Below are 21,085 nucleotides of genomic sequence, written 5' to 3'. Positions count from 1 at the left end.
TGAACATAAATCCTGGGTGCCCAACAAAGTTGCAGGTGCATTTGAACACTACGTAAAGAATTTATAAGGTGGATCTGAACTTTTGGGAAACCGTTTGCCAATGATACTACAAACACAGGTGTTGCTGTGCCATGTCTTTCTGTGCTCTCATACCACTACATTGTCAGTAGGATCTACTGAATTTTATGGGGGGGGGTATCTGATGGGTCATGGGGTGAGGAGCACCTGCCTGCAGTAAGGACTGAAATGATTTATTCGGATTTTCTAGAAGGTTCTATTATCACATCAGACAAAATCAGAAATTCCTTAAGGAACTAAATATGTGCAGTGAATCAGAAGGGAAGAGGCAAAGACAGACAGCTCCCAGCGCGCTTTCACTAGGGAGGCATTTACTCCTTAAAGGAGCATTTAGTGTAGGTTACGTGCTGCTAACTTAAAAAAAAGAAAAAAAGAGGTAGTTAAGCCATGTGTATTGCTTAGAGCTGCTTTGACAATCTGATTTTACAGAGTAACCTGGTGTTTTAATTTAAATAAAGACTTTCAAAACTTCTTGTGGAATGGAATTTTCGAAAAGTTATTATAGAAAACTTGCATGGTGTAATTTTGAAACTGATAGTATTTTAAATTTAAAAACGGGAGGTTTGGGCTGTTTTTCACATCTATTGTTTTGATTTTATTTTGCCACATGCTACAACATTGAGTTATTTTGTTCTTTTTTTCAGTGTCAGTAAAACACAAACCAAGGTGCATTTTGATCTAAAAGACGGAAAGGTAGCAGCGCTCTCTACTGACTACATACACCATTTCAATGTTACCGTGCTGCGCTGCTGCATGGTCACTCTATAAATCCTAAAAAGAACATAAAAGTGAAAGTCCCTGATCAAAACTCATCACTTTTATGAATTCAGATATGTAAAAATAATTCATGCTCTGGGAGACATCTAATAGCACAGAAAGGAACCCATTCCTTAAGATCAAGGCAAGTTAACCGTGGACCGTAGAAAGAAGCTGGTCTCTCTTGTGTAAAGCTTACACTCGAGCTGAAGGGTCAGTTTGATGCAAATTCATTTAAGCTTAGTGTTTATGGTGAGTCACATCCTCAAATTCCCCACAACCATTGGTGAAATGTCATTCCCTAATCAAAGCTCATATGGGCAAATAGGTGGCTTTTCTGCCAGTATTTGGGAGGTCCCATAAAGCCAAGGGCTGCTTCTACTTTTCCTTTTGTTTGATAACCACAAAACCCATAAATATCTTTCACAGGGATTTTAGTTTACAGAAGTAGCTTTCTGTGATTTTTTTTCTCAGTGGAAATAATACTTGTATAACAACCAAGTTCCTTTCCCCAGTTGCTCTCCAACTTTATTACGATATTATACACACAAGCCATAGTCTGGGGAACATCTATATCACAGTGTCAGCTGAGATTTTTATATTTGTAAGGAAAACAAGGATTTCCAAGGAAGAAACTTAGGTTTGGAGCTTGTGTTCTTTCTGTACACCAGATTTCAGTGTCTGTTTAGCATGGGCGCCTTGCACTGCCTGTACGGTCTCCAATTGCATGGAAATACAACAGAAATGGATTTATGTTTTCTTTGCTATAATGGAGAGGCATCTTTTTTTTCTTATAGGTATCTGGGAAAATAGTCATACTATGAAGGTGCAAGTGTATCAGTCAGTAGGATTTAATCATATTTGACCTTTTTTGAGGCTGAATAGGTAGTTTTCAATTTGCCAAGCAAGATGCCTTGATTTGCCTGGCGTGGAGCACAGGTTACCTTGCCTCCCTCCGGTCCTGGTGCTCCTGAATGGAGTCAGGACAGAATAGAAGTCCTTCAGATGATGCCCAGTGACTTTGTCCAGACTCTCTGCTACTTTCTTGTCTTCTAGATATCTCTTCTGGAAATCTCTTGTCCCTCAACCACTGATAGGTTTTCATTACTCTCTATACATAAAGTCGTGCTGACATTTTGGGGTCAGATGGTGCCTGCCTGCTTTCAGTTTTGGCAAATCGAGGCTGCTGTTCCTTGCTGAGGAAACAAACTGGTGTAAATGTTCCCCCTGGCAGCAGATTGTTGAAAATACAGGTGGGGTTGGGGTGGGACATCAGCTGAGACAGTGGATGCCTTACTAGCCACTTAACTTGGGCATTCAGTAAATCTGATTCTTTTAACTTTTCCACAATTTCTTTTTCCTGTTAAGAGTATTAAGCTGCCTCTTCTGTTCATGTTTGCAGCGCTGAAGAAGATGCATTGTCCTTGCTGCCTTTGGCTTTTTCACGTCAATAATGGTGCCTTTACTTTTTACCAGACCACAAACAGACTTTCAGAAGCATTGAATTTTTTTTTCCTTTGTTTTATCCTGTTAGAGGGGCAAAGCGATTACAGCCCAGTTCTGAGACTGCCGAGTGGTTAAAGCTCTCTCTTACTGTATTTGTCATAAGGTACAAGGCTGTGTTGTCTCCGACATGACACGTTTGGGTTTTTTTTTACCTTAATAGAACCAACATCCGTGCTGCTGATTTCACAAATCAAAACTTGTCTGCTAAAATGGATCTCGCCAGATACTAGGAGATGTTACCAACACTTGATAAACCACAGTGCTTGCAACTCCTGAGACAAGCTGCACGGAGTCGTGTTTACTTCACCAGCTCTAGATTTATTCCCGAGATCTAATATTCAATTTTGTCAGTAATAGTTTTTTCTTCCAGTTGCAGTGACCTTGAGGTTGCACTGTTTTAAGTCGTTACTGGTAGGACTGCAGCCTCCGGAGGCAGGGGAGAAAATCTGGCTGCTCTGCAGAAGGCAGAGCCCTGTGACGTGAGTGATTGCCTGGAGGCTCATCCTGCATCCCCACCGCTGACCTAAGAAACCTGTTGTGGACATTCTTTTATGTCCACAACATAGAAGGACAATCCTGTCTTATTGCAGGATTAAGATTCTGTGTTGTAACGTCCAGAGCTCATTAATGAGAGGGGAACGTATGTGAAAAGCAGGATTCATCTTGGCCGCCTTCGGTGCTGGTTGGCTGGACTCCCCTTGGGCAGCCGGCGCGGGATGCGGACGCTTCCAGGCACCAGTTACTGCCCCGTAAATCAGGCATCTAAACAGGTCTGATAAATTATCCTTTTAATCTTGCCTGTTTTAAATGACTACCAAGGAACAACATGCTTCAAAAGCGTCCGTTTCTCCATCTGTAGTCGGGGGGGTGTAGGTAGCTGGTGCAGACGGACGTCCGCGTAGGAGCGAGCGGTGCTCGGGTCCCTGCCCCAGGGCTGGGAGCTGCCTGCAGCCTCCCCGGCGTTCCCCAGTGTCTGCCCGTGGGGGCTTTTGCGGGCCTGAGCGTGGTCCGGGCACGGAGGAACAGCCTGCAGTCGTTTCGTTGGCAAAACACTTAACAGACAGTGGTGCTGAACACTGATGTGTGTGGTACATCCTGCTGATAATAAATGATCAGGGGAGGGAGGGATGACCTGGGACGCTGCAGAGATCTCTTGATTTGGAATGTGGTTATTTTTCTTTTTGCAAACGACATAACTGCTCCTATTGAATAGTTGGACAGTAAGGTTTAAGAAGGTATAAAAAACTAACCAACCTAGGAGGAAAGGGTAAGAAAGGCCAAAGTTAACAGCAGTACCTCGAGCTTACCTTGACCGTGATTCTGATGCTTTAAAGGCTTTTTGAAGTTAATAGGGAGAAGAACACTAGTTTTTGTGCAAAAGCTGGTTTATGATATTTAATAACTTCGGCTTTTCATTTGGCAAAAGTGGAATTAATGTTTCTTCTAAATTAGAAAATATTTTAAAACCCCTGACTCCAGCACGAAGGATTATGCACAGGAAATTTTTTCTGAATGTGCAATTGGAGAATAGTTAAGTGATGTTAGTGGGAGTTCAGGCTGCTTCCATGAGTCTTAACGCTGTGGCAGTAAAGACAAAGCAAGCGGGAGAAAGGGGATGAGATGGCATTTCGAGAGAGAAATTAATTCAGTGACATGAATCATGGGTATAAAAGGCTTTTGTGGAGAAGGCTGCCCTGGGAAGCCTGGATTTTAAGGCTGTAATTGGAATTTGAACTTAGGGACAGATCCTTAGCTGGGAAAATCAACGTGGTTGCAATTGGGCCTGGTCAATTAGTTTTACTGTAATAAAACAGCCAGTAAAAACACGTGTACAGCTGGTCCTTCCATCCCTGCAGTTAAAATGAATCTCGCTGTCCATGCCGAGAGCAGAACACTTCAGCCAGTCTTTGTGTAATGGCTGGAAAATCCAGTTATGTCCAACTTGGCTTTTGAGCTCTAGACAAAAATTCTCTTAATCTTAGTTTTTAGATGAGCGCCTAGTAATAAAGAAAAGCAATGATTTTTAAAAAAATAATCTCTATAGTAAAGAAAAGAAAAACCTCACAGAGTGCAGCCTGGCCAGCAGATAAGGGCTGCTGACCTAAGGTGTCAGGTTTTTGTCTCATCTCTACTGATTTCTCATCTAGTCCAGTTCCAGTTTTCTAATACCTGCTCACCTCCCTAACCTTCAAAAAGAACTGGGCTAGAAAAAATGTGAGGCCTAAAACCTTCGAATCCCAGCTGCTTCAGGCAGTCAGGGCAACAAGCTCACAGCTGTGTCCTGAGTTGCAAGGAGGAGTTGGCTCGCTCCCACCTGAACGGCAGAGCCATGCTGCTTGGGTGCTTGCTGGAGAGTCCCACAGTCTTCAAAGGATAGAGAGGATTCTTCCACTTTTTGTGCCAAGTAAGGCCTTTATCTTGCAGAGCATCCATATGTGACATTCACAATGTCAGTGTTTAGCACCAAGGTCCCATTTCCGAGAGCAGGAATGCTGTGATCTACACCTGACAGATGTTATAATGAACTCCTGTCTGATCGAACAAAGTTTCTTCAATCATTTCAATCACGTAGTCTTTGGGATGCAGATGTGAGGTCTCTACAGAAGGAAACTTGTCTGTGTTGCTTACTGGATCTTGCTGCAAAAAGAAGTAGTACAATTTTAATTTCTTAAGTGAGCACGTGCGTTGTGTGTGCGCAGTTGTTAGATCTCCTGCGTTCCCCTGCTCTCCCAGCCAAGCTATACATACCGTTGGGGGCTTTGGGGCAAAGTCTTTCTCACAGACATGTGCTATGATGCCAGCAGCCAGAGCATCACCGAGGACGTTGGTCATAGTTCGAAATCGATCCCTAGATGAGAGAGAGCCATGAGGATGCAGTTGGTGGCCACAGCCAACATGCCCGGGGTCTTTTATGCCTTCGAAACATGTCAACCTCCGTCCCTAATGTCTCTACCACTGGTTTTGCTAATGGCAAGCTGAGACAAGTGCAGTATTGTTCTTGCAAATACAGAGAGAAAATGGTATGTGCGATGTCTTTGTGAGCCCAGTACCACGAAGGCAGTGGGGTGTCTTTTGTCTCGTCGTGCTTGTCTTTTTAGTGCGTAGACCTGCCTGTGCTACTTCCCAAACTGATGCCTCATCATCATTTTTGCTCGGTGTGGGGGTGAGCTGCCTCAGTGAATCATAAAACTCCTTGAGATGCCTCCTGGGGAGGCAATGTTGTTTATCCAGCCACAGCACCTCTCTCGTTTATCCAAGCACCTCTCACGTCAGTAGAAAGTGCCAGCACGTTGCGGCAGGTGATGGTGCTGGGTACCCTGTGATGCTCAAAGATGGAACTTGCGTTGTGTTCTGATTTTACAAGTTTCACCTGAAAAGTGAAACTTCCTTCTATGTGAAAGAAAGAGAAAAGCAGCCAGGATACTCTATGCTGTTTCCTCTCTGTCCAGGGTGGCTGTGAAGTACAAATCAGCAACCCATGTGTCAATTACGTAGAAGTCAGCATCTACGCTCTATGTTTTTTTCACCTGTCTAATTTGCTTCATTTTTATCTTGGTACTTTAAAATGGCACATTTCACAAACTGCATATGTTTGACTTCTATTCTGTTTGTCTGTGGCAAATATAATCAAGCATCAGTTTTTGTCTCAAGATCAATCTGGTCTTCATCCATCAAGATGAAGACGGTCTCGCTAGAAGATAGACTTCCTCGGTGTTGGATGCAGGCCCTTGAAAATGTCATCCTTACTTTTAGAAACTCCAGTGATGGTTTAGTTCTGGTGACATATGGATTTGAGAGAGAAGTTGCTTATTAAATGCGAGAGGGGGTTTTGCTACATCTGTTCAAGAACTGACTGTCTAATTTGCTGCTATGATTTGGTGTGCAACCAACTCGTACTTCACCTTGTTACTGTTTTGATGTGACATCTATTTCTCTCTCCTGTCTACTTTTTAATTATGAAAATGCCTGTGTTTCAGAAATAGAAACAGCAAACTGGATGAGCACATACTGTAAATAATTACCAGTGGTTTATGTTTTTTTAATTGGTTTCTCTGACTGATTTTTTTTTTTTCCTGGAGATCATGCTTTTTTCCTAAACAAGGGCATGTTTCCACCCCTTCTGTCACTCTCTTGTTGTTGTTAGCATCTTCCTGGCTAATTTTAATTTCTCCTTGTATGAAGCCAGATACCTTTCACCCTGCCTTACCAACCTTGTTCCTCTTCCAGGGATAATATTCCACCAAAACAAATACTGTCCACCAAAACAAATACTGTCCACTGTACCGTCCACTACTTCACGTTGTCTCTTGTGCTGTCCATCCTCCTTTGTTCACAGAGTGGACAGCCTGGAGAAGACTAGGACTTGAGGTATTTCTAGGGAATATGTTAACTAGCAGCCTTACACAGTAATGCTTCATGAGGAGAAGACTATGCACCTGCTTTCCTCCTGTTCTACCTCTCACTACAGAGGAAAGTAGCGTCCTTTTGATCTCTTAAAAGAATAAATGTATGTATGTGTCAGAAAGATAGATTGTGTTACTTATTTGAGACCTCCAACAAAGATGTGTTGTACAATCAGATAGGAATTTAGATAAAAGATCAGGACAAGCTGGTATTTCAAACTGGGGACCTTGCTTGAGAGAGTGGCTGAATTACCATCACCACTTCTTCCACGTACAGTCCTTAATGAGGCACTGGCCGGTGATGGGCACCTCGGAGCAGAAACGCTTGTAGGAGACTGTTTGCCTATAGGTATTGTGGGCTATTTCAAGAAAATAATCGGAAAATGAAGAATCTCGCACTTGGCTCCTGGCCTTGTTCTGTGATCCCTTAATCTCCGTGATTGTTTGCCTCCGTGAAAGCTGCTTCAAATACATCACCATGAATTGGCACTTAGCACCCGCCCGTTACATTGCATCAGGAAGATACTTACAGAGCCCAGTCGACTGCGATGATGAGTGTGATATCGTCGGTCGGCAGCCCAACAGAAGTTAGCACAATGACCATCGTAACGAGTCCGGACTGGGGGATCCCGGCTGCCCCTATGCTTGCTGCTGTTGCTGTTATGCTGCAAAGAGAAGACAGCCACACAATTACTGTGGTGGTTTTGTTTTTTTTTAAAAAAAAAAAAGGCAAGCATGTTTGCATGGCGAAGTAAGTTATTCCTGTATGGAAGGATTGGATCGGATCTGGCTTCCTCCACCTTCCTGCTCCCTGATGCTATCCTGAACCCCTGCGCGTGCACATCATGGCCGAGGGCTTGCAGCAGCTACTCTTGGCTTTGTGCTTACACAACACCCCTCTGCGTTCCAGTGTAGGTAGCCCCTGCCTAAAATTGCTAAATATTTGCAACTGTACTTACTTATTTTTATCTAGATAGGTGCTTTATTTCCCTGCATATAAAATGAGGATATTCAGTTCCCGAAGGGGTGTAAATTATACCTGCACAAACCCTTCTATGCTCAGGTCATTCATCCACGCGGCAGGTGTTGACCTGCTCTAGCCATGCTGTTAGTTTGCAGTCTGGCTTTTACCTACAGGCAAAGTCTTTGATTCTGCAGCAAACTCTGTGGGTGCAGAGCCCGAGCTTTCCCTGGCGCACGGCGCAGGGGACTGGTACGCACTGCACCTCTCCCTACTCTCAGCTTTCCAGCAGAGTTCACTCTGTGCAGTAGCAAGATCTCTGCCAAGCAGGAAAAGTGTGAGAGATTGTTATAATGTCTATAAATATGAATAGAGAGAAATAATTCAGCTGCTGCAAAGAAACATTTACCTTATCGTTATAATTTGTCCCAAATCCAAGTCGTATTCATTGACCTGGGCAATAAAGATAGCAGCGACCGCTTCGTACAGTGCCGTGCCATCCATGTTGATGGTGGCACCGACAGGGAGGACGAATCGTGCCACGCGTCTGTCTATCCCGTTATTTTCCAGGAGACACTTCAGGGTGATGGGCAAGGTTGCTGAGCTGCAGAACGAGAAAGGATCGGTAATTCTCTCTGTCGTTTGCGTTGAGCTTTATAAATAGGAATCAACGTAAGGGTATAGAAATACAAGTCCTCCTGAGAGTAAATGCAGCAGCAATATTATACAAATTGGTATCACAATGAAAGTTTCTTCAGCTTGCGCTACCTGGGGAATATACGTAATCGGCCAAGTAGTCAGTTGGCCACTGGCTGCAAGATAAAATGCCAGAATGTCATTTCAGTGGCCAAAGGCACCGCTCTCTGTGAACAGCTCTGCGTGATGATTAGAGCTTTGTTGTACCTCCCTGGTCCCCACGTTAATCCTGCAGTGCCTCGAACATGGGTACGGGGCAGCATCTGCCAGCACTGGCCGTGCCGGGGTCCAGCCAGACCCCGCTGTTCCTCGTTCGTCTCCTCTGTGCCGCACACACGAGGAGCAGCTGCCTCGGCTCTCGCACCCCCCAACCTTTCTCTCTTGTTTCTGTCTAGCACGAAGACGTGAGCTGTCACACAGGAGTCAGGATAAGGACGTGGAGGAAGAAGACTGAGCGGAAGAAAGGAAACGAGCACGGAAAAGAAGTTGATGGGATTGTGATAGACTCTTGGAGGCAGGGACTGCTTTTCTGAAAGGAGGTGGCTGCAGCACATAGCGCGATGGCCCCCAGCCCCCGGCACAGGCTGCAGGGCTGGGACAAGAAGCAGAGTGCTCCCACTGTCCTCTGCATAACAGCTCTCCAGCTTGCTGGGCTGGCTGTAGAGCAGAGAGGAAGGAGAAAGCCTGACGGAGACAGGGCAGGAGACCCAAGTTCAGGAGGAGATCAGGTAGTTAAGAGTAGCAGAAGAGACCTGCAGCGGTGGGTGCTGGGGGAGGAAGGCACAATCCTGGATGGTTTTATTGGGATTATGTCAAGAAGCAACGTTAGGGAGGCCAGAAAAACCCTTTGCCTAGTCAAATATTTTCTAAGAAAATGTTTTAATTTGTGTGTCTTCCAGAAAGGATGGTAGTTTCTAATGTAAAGTTTGTTCATTGTTATAAAGAATGTTTTTCAATGAAAATAAAACAGATTAAAATAATGTAAAATTATAAAATCTTATGAAAGTAGATAACACTTTTCTTTGGAGGAGCTTGGGATACACAGGAGTTGATTTAAGCTTTTCAGTAAAGTGTTCAGAAGAGCTTTTGATGTTTTCAATTAAAACCCAGGATCATAACCCCATGCTGCCATAAAGCACCTACAGCAGTCCTATTTTGAATTCTTTGGAAGAAAACTGACTGCACCAATTAAAAGAAGCACACCCACGCACAAACGTTGCTGCTTTGCTCTGGGAAAACCCCAGGAGAGGGCGAGCGGAAGAGCAATGCGAGCTGGCCAGGTCTGAAGACACGCTGAGGCCCAGGGCAGTGCCAAGCATCCCACTAACTACTAAAACTGGAAGCAATCTTATTTCAAATAGTGTCAGAGCATAATTTTTCTTTGTCTGAATTATACCTGTTCTCCCCCAGCTCGCCTGGCCGTACACACAGCCACGTCTCCCATAACTAAACCAGATGCCTTCTCAGCTGTATCGGCATATTTCAGCCACATTTTCATACCTGGAAGATGTAGCTAAGGCGATCAGCAAGGCTTGCAATATCCCCTGAATGAAAGCAAAGGGGTTTTTCTTGGTGATGAGCACAAAAAGCAGAGGTAAGAGAACGAGTCCGTGGATGACTAGCCCTGACACTACTGTAATGGCATATAGTCCCAGCTTCTGCCCTATAACCGATGGGTCTTCCATCTCCAGAATCTTTCCAGCGATGAGAAATACAATGCCAAAGGGGAAGTACCTGCAAAGAATAAGCATAAAAAAATATTTATGAGGATGCAGCAATCATTGAAGCACTACATGACGGTCATTACAGTATTTGGTACCATGTGGTACAGTCATATGAAAGTAAATCCAGTGCTCACGGTAGATACTTGTAGACATATGACCGGCATTACCATTAGATAGCAGGTAAGAAAATAACTGAATCAATCAAAACCAAATTTACCAAACTGCCATCGAGACAATTTTCATAACTGCTTCATTCAGACACTGGCACACGTTAACCAGCGGAGTTCCTCGCTCGCCCATTTTTCCCAGGAGAAGTCCTGCAACCAAGCACATCGGTTTATATTACTCAATAGTACCATGGGAGCAGCGTGTGTCGTGCCGAGTGGCTTGAGGGTCTGGTGGTCACAGATGGGTTTCACTGGGCAGACTCACAGCAGGTCAGACTTAATACAGATTTACACATGCTCTTATGGGTCGAGGTAATTCTCTGCTCCAAGCAAATACAAGCGTCTGGCCTTTTCTCAAAAAACCCCCACCAAACCCTAATCCAGGATTTGGACTATTCCTTGCACAGATAACTGATAAACTCTTTACTGCTGCTCAATACTGGAAGAGTCACTTCTCGAGGTGGATAAGCTGTCTTTTTGCTATTTGGTAATACAAGAATAACGTAGCTCCGGAAACAAAAATTTATTTTTTTTAAAGGACAAAGCTTGGTGGGGTTATATATAGCTGAGGACGTGATGATATGTTGCATCCCTCCCCTTGCTCTGGAGTGAAAAGAGCCGCATGCCATGTCTGCCACTCGGATGAGCTTCTTCAGAAGCGCTTGGATTTGCCCGAGCCCCGTGGGTGGTGGCAGTTCTCGCTTCCCTCGTGGGATGGGCCGTGCTGGCTGCTGACCAGCTATTTCACACAGACAGCTTTGTTGGTGGCTCACAGACTGTACCGTGATGGTGACAGCACATGCGGCTGGACAATAATACGTCAGGAAGGATCCAACTGAGTTGCTTAGATACAGGCATTAAGCCTCCTGTATTAATTCTGGTTTTTCTTTTGTTGTTGTTGTATTAACTTAATTCCAGTCTAATTTTCTCTTGAAGAAATCAGAAATACATGAATGGTTAGAGGTGTTGTGGTGCTTTCTGGTCTGCCAGCACAAAATTGGCCAGTGCTAAATCCCATTGCTTTCACTGGTGAGGAGGTTTCCCAGGTACCCATCGAGCAAAAGAAAAATGAGTCTTTGAGTATTTGCCCATCTGGTTTCCAGCCTGGTGCATGTACTTTCTGTGTGGTCCCATTAGCTAAAATTACTTCTGAAGCACTGTACAAGTGTCTGCTTTAGCTTGGAAAAGAAGAATATAATCAGGATGTTGTCTTGTCCCTCTCATTCCTTTTCAGTCTTCAGGGCTGAGGACTCCTAGAGACCTTTGGCAGGTAGTTGGATCTCTTGGCTTGCTCAGAAGAGAGATGAGATGATAGGGTCACCTTTGCCAGGACTTTCAGAAATGAGACAAGGCTTGGCATATTTAAATCTCAGCTCTGTGGATATTCATCCAGTATTTGGTGGCCATAACAGCTGGTTTGAAAGAAATCCCTTTCTCTTCAGGTCCTACAGACAGCTGATTTGGAAGAGAGCGCCCTAGCAAATGGACAGCTTGCTTCAAGTAACTTTAAATCTCTGCCCTTTTCTGGATTTCAGAAGCAAGGGAGAGGACTGCAGATGCTTGGTGTCAGTGAAGCTGGAGCTGTGGTAGCTGTGTGGGGTTACCATCTACAGCAAAGCCAATCCAGATAGCCAGCGGGCGCTGCACAGACGCCTTGGTCTCGGTCCCACAAACTGCCTAATTTTGGTATCGGACAGAAACACCGTTTGCCAAGATCTCAACCAGCTTCCACCTGCCTCCCCCGCCTTGCTGGAAGGAGGAGCTGACCCCCATTTCCCACAGCACAGGGCTGTGTTGCCTGGCCTGCCCTGTCCCTCCTGTTTTCTGCCAGGCAAACCCCATTAATTCAACCTCTGCTCGCAGGTAAAGCGTCCCGCAGATGTGCGGATGCCCTTTTCTAAGCTGCCCGTCCCTGGTGCAGGTGATGCTCTGCTGGTCCGCGGCTTCGTGGAGCTCTAATCCATCCCATGCAAAACCTGGGGAGTGCAGCTGGGTGGCCAGGGCCCACTCAGGTGATCTCCCACTGTGTCCTAACTCAGTGCTGATCCGCACTCCCACGCTGGCAGGGTGGTGGGGTGGTAATCTCAGAAAAGTGGCTTCTCCTCGCTTGTTTGCCTGGGCTGGAGGGGGGCACGTGTCCTGCGAGCAGGAGCTTGGCATGTTCCCTGAGCATTTGTCACATTTGCAGATGGTCACTGGGACAGGAGTCTGCCATAGACATCTCTTTTGTCTGTAAGGATCTTTAAGTGGGTCTGTCTCTGCCCGGTCTCACTGTGGCCATCTCCTCCAGGCGCTCCTCGTAGCCTTTAAAAGTGGCCACTCTCCCCTGGCTCTGACGGCAGTCGTGTGTTCCAGTGCTGTGCTGGCTATACTGCCTCCACCCCTCAAATCCTCTAATTGACTTTTTGGTTCCTTATATACTAAATTCAAGCTCCTTGCCCTCACCTCTTAATCTACACATAATCCTGCCCCCATGCTCATCTCATCTCCTCCTACCCTTTTCCCTCCTGATTCATCTCTTCCTCCCTTTCTCACTCAGCCTTGCACCCAGCGTCCTTCTGTCTTATGCTCTGAGTCAGCTCCAAGTTCCTCCTTCCCGTGACTTTATCCCCATTAAACCTTCTTCCTCCCTATCCCTTGCACATGTTCTCTCCATCCAACCTCTGCTTCTTCTTCCTTCCTGAAATTGCTGCTGAGCACCTTGTCCAAGCAGGATTGCAAGCTGATCAACGCAGAAGATTTCTTACCTTCTTCAGAAAGTCCTGTTATAAATTTCCATGCACTTGTGACAGGCACTAAGTCTGACCCAGCTTTCATCTGCTGCCTGCTCAGAGAGTTTGAACGCTGCCAACGTGAAGGGTTTGGACCATTTGTAACGAGCTGTGTCTCAGGTGGCCTCTGCAAGAGTTACAACTCACTTCAGTAGACTTCATAAAAAGGACCCTCCAGCTTATGTGAAGATTTGAAAACCCTCAGGACCCGTGCTTGGGCTGTGAAGGCTCATATGGAAAATCTGGGGAGAAAACAGCCTTCTCGGTGCCTAACACCTTTTGTGAGCTCTGTTATGGATGGTACTGATGAAGGTGTTGGTACAAGCTCCGTGCTGTGTCCAGTTCCCCAGGGACTTGAGCAGTTAGAGCTAAAATAACCTCGTCCCTCTGAGCATCCCTACCTCAGTTTCCAGCACAGTGGCCACAGCAGTTACCACCCTGGGTTGCAACTGCTGCTGAACGGCCTTGTGAGCTGGGTCGGGGTGCGGTGCAGAGCCCCGTTCTCTATTGAGCAGGTACCTATCGTTGCTGAGAAGATGACGATTCCCAAGACGTTCATCTCATTGCTGGTCCCAGGCAGGGTCCTGTAGGTCATCTCAGGTGACGGTGTCAGCTCGAGGAACACAGGCCGATGAATTTCAGGGTTTTCATCATCGGGTGCAAAGTAAATGAAACTGAGAGATTTCCCTGGGATCTTTGGAAAGCCAGGAGACTTCACCACCGGGACAAGAACAGTTCGATACTGAAACAAAAGCAAAGCAGGGAGGTTAGTGTCCTGTTGGCAATGGGCTCAATCCTGCTCTGAATACAAAGGCAAAGCCATCACTGGGCCAGGTGGTCCTGGAGGGTCAAAGTTTGTTTTTCAGGCAGTAAAAGGCTGGTGAAAAGAAGAGAAGCAAGAAACAGGGAAGGGGAACTGTGGTTGTTCCCTGCAGATCTCAGCACAGCCATCCTTGAGCAAGGCTGCGCTTCTCCAGGCACACGCATGGCATTTGTGAGCCAGGTCCCTGCAGGATCCTGGTGCAGCACTAGGTAAGCACCGTGGTCCCCATGGAGAGGCCCCTTCACCCCCCGTCCCTCTCCTTCTGGGGGCTCTACAGATGCTTTCCCAATGCCGTGAGTTTGCTCATTTTCCCTTCTCCCCTCCACCCTACCTGGCCCCTCCTCGGCCTCTCCCCTTCGTCCACCCCAACTTTTCCTTCAAGCTTTCTTTCCCCTTTCCTGCTGCCTGCCCACCCCTCTGCCTCTGCTCCCCAGTCGCCAGGGACCGAGAAGCCACTGCACAAGGGTGGGGTCCGAGGGAAGAGACGTCGTGCTGCTTTTGTACAGGAGCCCTCCCAGGCAGCGGGCAGGCAGGGGTGTCCCTGTGAGCCTGTGCCCCCACCAGCACCCTCCCACCTTTGGGTGCCTGCCCTGGGGTGAGCAGAAAGCAGCCGGGGAGTGGGCAGGGTGGGGAGTGAGGCAGAGGGAAGGGAAGGGGCTCGTGTCCAGGCCCGGGAGAACAGCCCCGTCTGGGGCTGAGCACCACCCCAGCCGCCTGCGCGGAGGGGCCGGGTGAACTCACCTGCTGGAACGAAGCTTCGATGAGATTAGAAGGAAACATGTTTCTGTAAGAGAGCAATTGCGCAGGGGTTAAAGCTTGTCATGAGAACGCAGGGAGCAACCTGGGAAGCAGCTCTGGTGGGCACGAGGCCAAGAGGAGGACCATTACAGCCAACACCAGCTTGATGTCCTCTGTGCAAGCTGAGGGCGAAGACAGGCTGGAAGGTGAATGAAGAGCAGGACTGTGAACCACATGTAAACTGGACTCATAGAAAGCCAGAGGTGGGGACGGACATCTGCTATCTCCAGCCCCCTGGTCAGAGCAGGACCACCTGCAAAGCTGGAGCAGGATGCTCAGAGCCTCGTCCAGTCGATTGAATGCCTCCAGAAATGGAGATTCTCTGCCAGCCCCTGGATCCGGGCTGCACCCCCTCCCCAGTTAACCCTTGTCCACTGCTTTAATCCAGCCCTGGGGCAACTCCTGCTCATTTTTACCTTGCAAAGCCCAAGGAGCTGCAGGGCTTGGCATGTCATGGCTGGGGCCGCAGAGGGAGAACCGCTGAGCTTTGCAGGGAATTTAAATCTTCCTGTTCTCTGCTGCCACACCCCTCTTTGCTGGTGTCTCTGGGAGGAGAGCAACGGGGGTGACAGAGTGGCTAGAGGGATATGTGTGGGGAGAAATGAACCCCAAGTTGCTGGGCTTGGAGGTACTGGTGCCTGGTGAGTGTGGCCAATGGTTCTCCCATTTCCCTTGAGATCTCAATATCTCCCAGGAACTCAATGCCTTGTGGGAAGATCTCGTCTGTGAAACACCATCATAAACTTGGCTCCTCCTGAAATCATGCGACGTACCTGATTAAATCCAGTAACGCATCGGCAGAGCTGAGCACCACTTTCCCTGCAGAGTAGTTGTCCTTCTGGGCAGCTGCGCCGGGGTGGATGCTGACCACGAGGATGATCCCGACAGCCACTGCCATGAAGGTTGTCCAAAGGTAGTAGGTGATGGTGATCACCCCCATCTTCCCGCAGGCCTTGGAGTCCATGGTGGCCAGCCCGGACATGAGGCTGCAGCAGAAAAGATTGTGGTCAGCGTCTGGTCCCAAAACTGCACAAAATGCATCTGATGGGCAAAATCTCCAAGGTGGGAGAAGTTTCCATAGATCTTTTTTTAACCAATGCTTAAGGGCATCACCGACCTCTTGCACATTCGTGTGCCTGTGCCTGCAGGATCTCACACCCAGGATGGGCTTGTGGCAACCCAGGCTTGAGCTGCGAAGGGCAGGAGACACCTCTCCAAGTCCCTTTTCAAGGTTTGCCCATGTTTTCTGTTTTCTCCAAGGGATAAGAAGTAAACATTCTTAGTGTATTTGGATGGTGAATAACTAACGCTGCTCTTTTTTTTGGTGATACTGTTCTCTTAAATCTCCGACACCTTGTGCTGCTGCTGTGTGTCACTGTGAACAGTGCAGAAAGGTATTACTGAGGTTTATGAAATCCTGCTGGGGACGGACCCCGCTCCCCCAAGGAGAGAGCTGCTGGTTCAGACTTCACGTACATGCAAGCTTTCCTAAGAAGTAGCCCATAAGCTACTTTTAAACAAAACTGGACTAAAAATAGAGACGATATTACAGGCTGCACCAACAGGGAGAGCTGGTGGGCAGCGATGCTGGCACTGGGGGCAAACGGGAGCATCTGGGGGCTGCAGTGTGCCCCATGTGCACGCAGACCCCCACCGAGCTCCTGGCCGCTGGTTTTCACTGCTCCAGCTCCTCGGGGCCCTGCAGAGCCCTCACCAAGCCTGCCGGCAGCATTCGGCAGTGGCCCGACAACCCCCAGGCAGGATGTGATGGAGACGGAGGCTGCAAGGGTTAATGCCACCCTTGGGGACACACAAGGGACCAGTCTTGAGGTAGTGGCCAGCCCACAGATCCCCTCCAGCAGCCACGTGTCCAGGAGGACAGAGACCCTGGGAAGCTCAAGAGAGGCCACAAAAGCAACGCGGATGGGTGATGCTTTCCAGTGTGAGGCTTGGGGAGCTCCAGAGCTGAGCCCCAACCTGGACAAATTCATCCCCAGAGAATGCCCGATCCCCTCTGGGACAGTAGAGGGAAGACGCCACTTCACCATCATTCAGTAATTAAATAAAAAAAAGCCTGGTTCAATTCAACATGCAAGAAGAATCCTGGGAGCCCTGTGCAGACCCTGCGCCCGCAGGCAGGAGAGCGGTTGGCTGGGACGACCTAGCATCACTTTGCTGCAAGGAGGGCCGAGAGCACCCCGAGAGCGAAGGAGAACCCAGGCAGTGCATCAGGGAAGAGGGTGTGAAATACCGGAGGGGAAAAGAAAGCAGCTCTACAAGGGCTGATACCAAAAAGGCCAAGTGTGGCCAGGATAGAGACCACACTGCTCCCAAAAATAAACCAAAGGCAAATGGGACAGCAAACAAACTCTGGAAAACAACAGAGAAGTGACATGTCCTCAAGGGAACAAAGAGCTAATTGCTTCAGTATTCTAATGAGCATGTGCCAGCAATTGTTTAAAAGATGTAAATCCATGTAAGCTTTTCAAGACCTTGCTTAGACTTGAGTGTGACTCTTACTTCCAGATCTGAACAGGCTGATAAAAGTGGGGTTTGCAAACACAGACACAACATTGAGAGATGCTTGCGGTTTCTACCTGAACTTTCTCAAAACCCTCTAAATAAGGAAATCTGCTTTGGGTTTCAACAGCTGCCCATCATCAGCCGCCCATGGATGGTCCCAGCATCACCAGCTGGCTGGGCCCAAAAAGAAGGGAATCACCCCAGCCAGTGCAGGTATCTGACCTGGGTGCAGGTGTCTACCAAATCCAGGTGAGGATTTGTCCCAGACCATTGCTGGGAAATCATGGGGTTTGATGGACACCAAGGCAGGGGATGGTGCTTGGTTGCTGACTGCATGGGGCTGGGGTTATTCTCACCCCAGGCAGTTTTGGGGTGATCTCCTCAACGGGGGACCATGGGATGATCTCCTCAACATGACGGAGAGATGGTACTTTAGAAGCAGAAGATGATGTCTTACCTGGAGGTGATCAAGGGCAGGATCAGCATCTTCAACATCCTCATGAGGAGCTCTCCAGGAAAGGAAAAATACTGCTTCTCCTGCACAGAAAGCAGAGCCGTTGTCTCAGGTGAGAGCTGAAAAGCGGATGCTGATCGCGGGTTAAGGGCTCAAACCCGACAAGTTTGCCTTTTTCCCAACCAGACCCAGCTCTGAGCTTGGTTCTGAGCTGGCAGCCGTTCCTTGCAGCACTCAGAGATGCTGTTTCTCTGACTGTCCCTTACCAGGAGCTGGGTCAGGGATGGGAAATACTGGCCACGTGGGAAACCCAGCTGTGAACTGGAGAGGTGTGTGTGGGGCTGGTCACCTCCCAGAAACATCCTTGGGTCCGTTGTCCTCTAGGGAATGGTCCCCACAGCCCCACCGCTGGCTCCTCCCGAATGTCATTGCACTTGTTATTGGGGAGCAGAGGCTCAACTGCACGTGCAAAAGTCCCCCGAAGCTGTCGGGTGCAGCCTGGTGCCGGCAGCAGAAGGTGGAAATACCTTGTGGCTGCAAATAGCAACGCCGAGCTCAGGGAGAGCCCAGGTGTCTGGCCCATCTGTGGTACAGCCTCGCGGTGCACCGAGGGAGGTTTCCACCCCATGGCATCCATCCATCCCCTTACACTCCTCACATGGGCATGGGGAAGGGCTGCCTGGAGAGAGACCCCCAAAGCCCAGATCCCACAGCCATGACCAAGGGAAGAGTGAGGGGTCTGCGAGATCAGCAGCCACCTGGTCAGCATCCCTCCATCCACCATCCATCCCTCCCTCCCTCCCTCCCTCCCTCCCTCCCTCCACCCACCATCCATCCATCCATCCCTCCCTCCACCCACCATCCATCCATCCATCCCTCCCTCCACCCACCATCCATCCATCCATCCCTCCCTCCATCCACCATCCATCCATCCCTCCCTCCCTCCATCCACCATCCATCCCTCCATCCATCCACCATCCCTCCATCTATCTCTCAATCCACCATCCTTCTGGCTGCTGAGTTCTTCCATGCCTCCATCCATCCAATCCCTCACTCCATCAGTCCATGCACCTACCTTCCCTCCCTCCTTCCCTCCCTGCCCCCCAGTCTTTCACTGTGACGCTGTAGAGGTGTTGGGGACGGATCTGAGATGGCCCCAAGCCAAGCGGGTGCTTTTGGTTACTCCAGAGTAACCAACACCACCGGGCTTTGAGGGATGCCAAGGCAAACTATTAAAATAAATGTTCCACACTGCTGTCCCTGCGCTAACCCACCCGTGTGGCCTAAACTCGGCTGATTTCCCTGGGGATCTCATGTAGAGCGGAGCCATGATGGGTCCAGCTGGGTGCAAGGAGTAATAACAGATTTGAACACCATCTCTTTTGTCAGTGGGTTTCTAGGCTTCGTGACACTTTCCCATCGCGGGGAGGAAAGCGGGGACCAGCTGCTCCTCCAGCCCCTCATGTGCAGCGTGGATTTCAGGACAAAAGCCTTTAACGGGGAGAAATGGCTGCCGGGGACCGCGTGCAGGGCTGTGGCAACGGGGCAGGATGGGACCGGCACAGAGGATGGATGAACTTGGTGCGTGGCAGGATGAGGGGCAGGAGCCCCCAGGCTCGGCTGGCCTCAAGTCCAGCGTGGGAAGCTGCCGGCTCTCCCGGGCACATGCACTGTGGCGCAGGGAGATTACACCCGGCTTCAGTTAAGTAACAAGATCATCCCTGCTGCAGGTGGTGATGGTGAAGGGCGTAATTGAAGTGACAAGACTTTGCTAAATCCTTGTGGGTGACACGGGGATGTTCCAGCACCGGCTGAGCTCTCTCCGAAGCAGCATCCCCCCTCCTGGGCTCAGCCAGCCCGGCCAAGGATCAGGGCTGAGCCACAGCCAAGGCGCCCAATGGATTTTAGTGCGGTGACATTTAACAGCGCAATGCTCCTAGAAAGCGCTGAGCAAATGCACCTTTTAGGTGCGTTTTCTCCAACACATTTGTCTCCAAGGGTCCTCAGAGGAAGGTGACCCCTGGAAGCCCCCCAGGCTCTCCACCAACCCCATATTTATTTGCTGGGCTTTCTCCAGAGAGTGGAAACCTGCTTTGGTTGAGCATCTGTGCAGCTGGGGAGAGTAACAGAGGAGCTCATCCCTTGGACCCCAGTGCTGCTGTTTGTGTTGGGGGGAGCCTGTTACTATCCAGCAGCCGAGCATCCATTCCCCCCCTTCCCATCCCCATCCCACCTGGAGGCTCCTGCAGCCCCACCGGGTCCATCCTGGAGCCCCTCACTCCCAGTGGAGGGAGGCAGGATTTGTCCTGCAGCTTTGGCATTTGTTGGCAGCTTTTTGGTCAAAAAAAAAAAAAAAAAAAGAAAAGCCATAGGTAGAAACCTGCCCTGAGAGGTGGTTTTCTTGGGCAGGAGCCTTTGCTTTTGGGGCTGTGCACATCTGGGGCCCTTGATGGTTATGTCTTGCTGGTACCAGGGCTGGTCGCCCCGACTGCCCCCCTCCATCCCCCTCGCTCCCATCCCCATCCTGGCCAGACTTACCATCTCTGTCAGCTCCAGCGCCCGCAGCAGGAACCCCAGGAGGCACCCGGTGGCAACTGACAGCATCGACAGGGTCAAGAGCCCATTTTTACGCCAGAAAGCCCGTACCCACTTCCAGATGTGCAGGAAGGCTGTGGACAGCGAGTTCAGCAAAGCTCTCCTGACCCGCTCCCACATGGTCATCCTCAGCCACCCAGGCGATGCCCCTCGGAGCAGCTCCCGGCCCTGTTCATTGCCCCGGGCACCGCTGTGCTGACAGACCCCTGCCCTTTGCTGGGAGCCGAGCGTGCCAGTGGCTAAGCCCCGGGACCAAAACCTTCAGGGCTATTTGGGAGCCTTTCTCGTAATGGAAAGTGACGTCTTCAACTGGTTAATCTGGGCTTGGCATCCCGCCGGTGCTGGTGCCAAACCCTCCCAGGTTAACCCTCCACCCCCTGGGATCAGGGCCACGTGCTGCAGGCTGAGAGCAGGGATTCAGCCCTGGAAGTCCCTTCCCATCACAGTTCCTGATCCAAAAGGATCTGGGTCCTGCCACCAGAGGCTGCCACAGGATTTGTGCTCCCACCGGCTGCGAGCACACCCCCTTCCTACCCCACATCTGTAAGGGCTTCATAAGGGCAAAGCTTGCAAAGGAAGACTGTTTCCCAGCTAACTGAAGAATTTCCCGTGGCAGTCTGCACAGGCTGTCAGCCCAAGGCACTGACGGATGATGCTGAATGTACCCACAGGAATATCTACCCCAACAGATCCACCCCCCCGCCAGCTCTGCAGGGAAGCTGCCCCAAGGCCACGGGATGCTGCTGGGATGCTTGGTCAATAATCATTGCTGCCCACAATATTTTAGAGTATTTCTATGTCCAGTTTGACTCTGGCTTAGGCCAGGAGTC

At 49.2% G+C, this 21,085-nt stretch overlaps 1 protein-coding gene across 1 annotated transcript; it reads right to left on the bottom strand.

Annotated features, from left to right (window-relative positions):
• Positions 1–4,839: 4,839 nt before the first annotated feature.
• On the bottom strand, positions 4,840–20,375 carry LOC142420354 (excitatory amino acid transporter 5-like). Its single transcript, XM_075524211.1, has 11 exons — positions 20,199–20,375; positions 17,664–17,743; positions 15,457–15,669; positions 14,627–14,669; positions 13,582–13,804; positions 10,342–10,441; positions 9,901–10,134; positions 8,114–8,308; positions 7,274–7,408; positions 5,089–5,188; positions 4,840–4,977 (listed from the first exon to the last, which is right to left on the bottom strand). The coding sequence occupies exons 1-11, from the start codon at positions 20,373–20,375 to the stop codon at positions 4,840–4,842; spliced, it is 1,638 nt and encodes a 545-aa protein (XP_075380326.1).
• Positions 20,376–21,085: the final 710 nt, after the last annotated feature.

This window comes from Mycteria americana, chromosome 24 (genome assembly GCF_035582795.1).
Source record: "Mycteria americana isolate JAX WOST 10 ecotype Jacksonville Zoo and Gardens chromosome 24, USCA_MyAme_1.0, whole genome shotgun sequence".
NCBI lineage: Eukaryota > Metazoa > Chordata > Aves > Ciconiiformes > Ciconiidae > Mycteria > Mycteria americana.
Note: the sequence above shows the minus strand (reverse complement) of the source record. Positions and strands in the feature narration are given on the sequence as shown.

Coding starts and splice junctions, on each gene's coding strand:
- LOC142420354 (XM_075524211.1), bottom strand. CDS start 20,375: ATGTGGGAGCGGGTCAGGAGAGCTTTGCTGAACTCGCTGTCCACAGCC. Junction 14,670..15,456: donor GCGTTACTGGATTTAATCAG/GTACGTCGCATG, acceptor GCTCTCTTACAG/AAACATGTTTCCTTCTAATC. Junction 5,189..7,273: donor ATCGCAGTCGACTGGGCTCT/GTAAGTATCTTC, acceptor TCTCTCATCTAG/GGATCGATTTCGAACTATGA.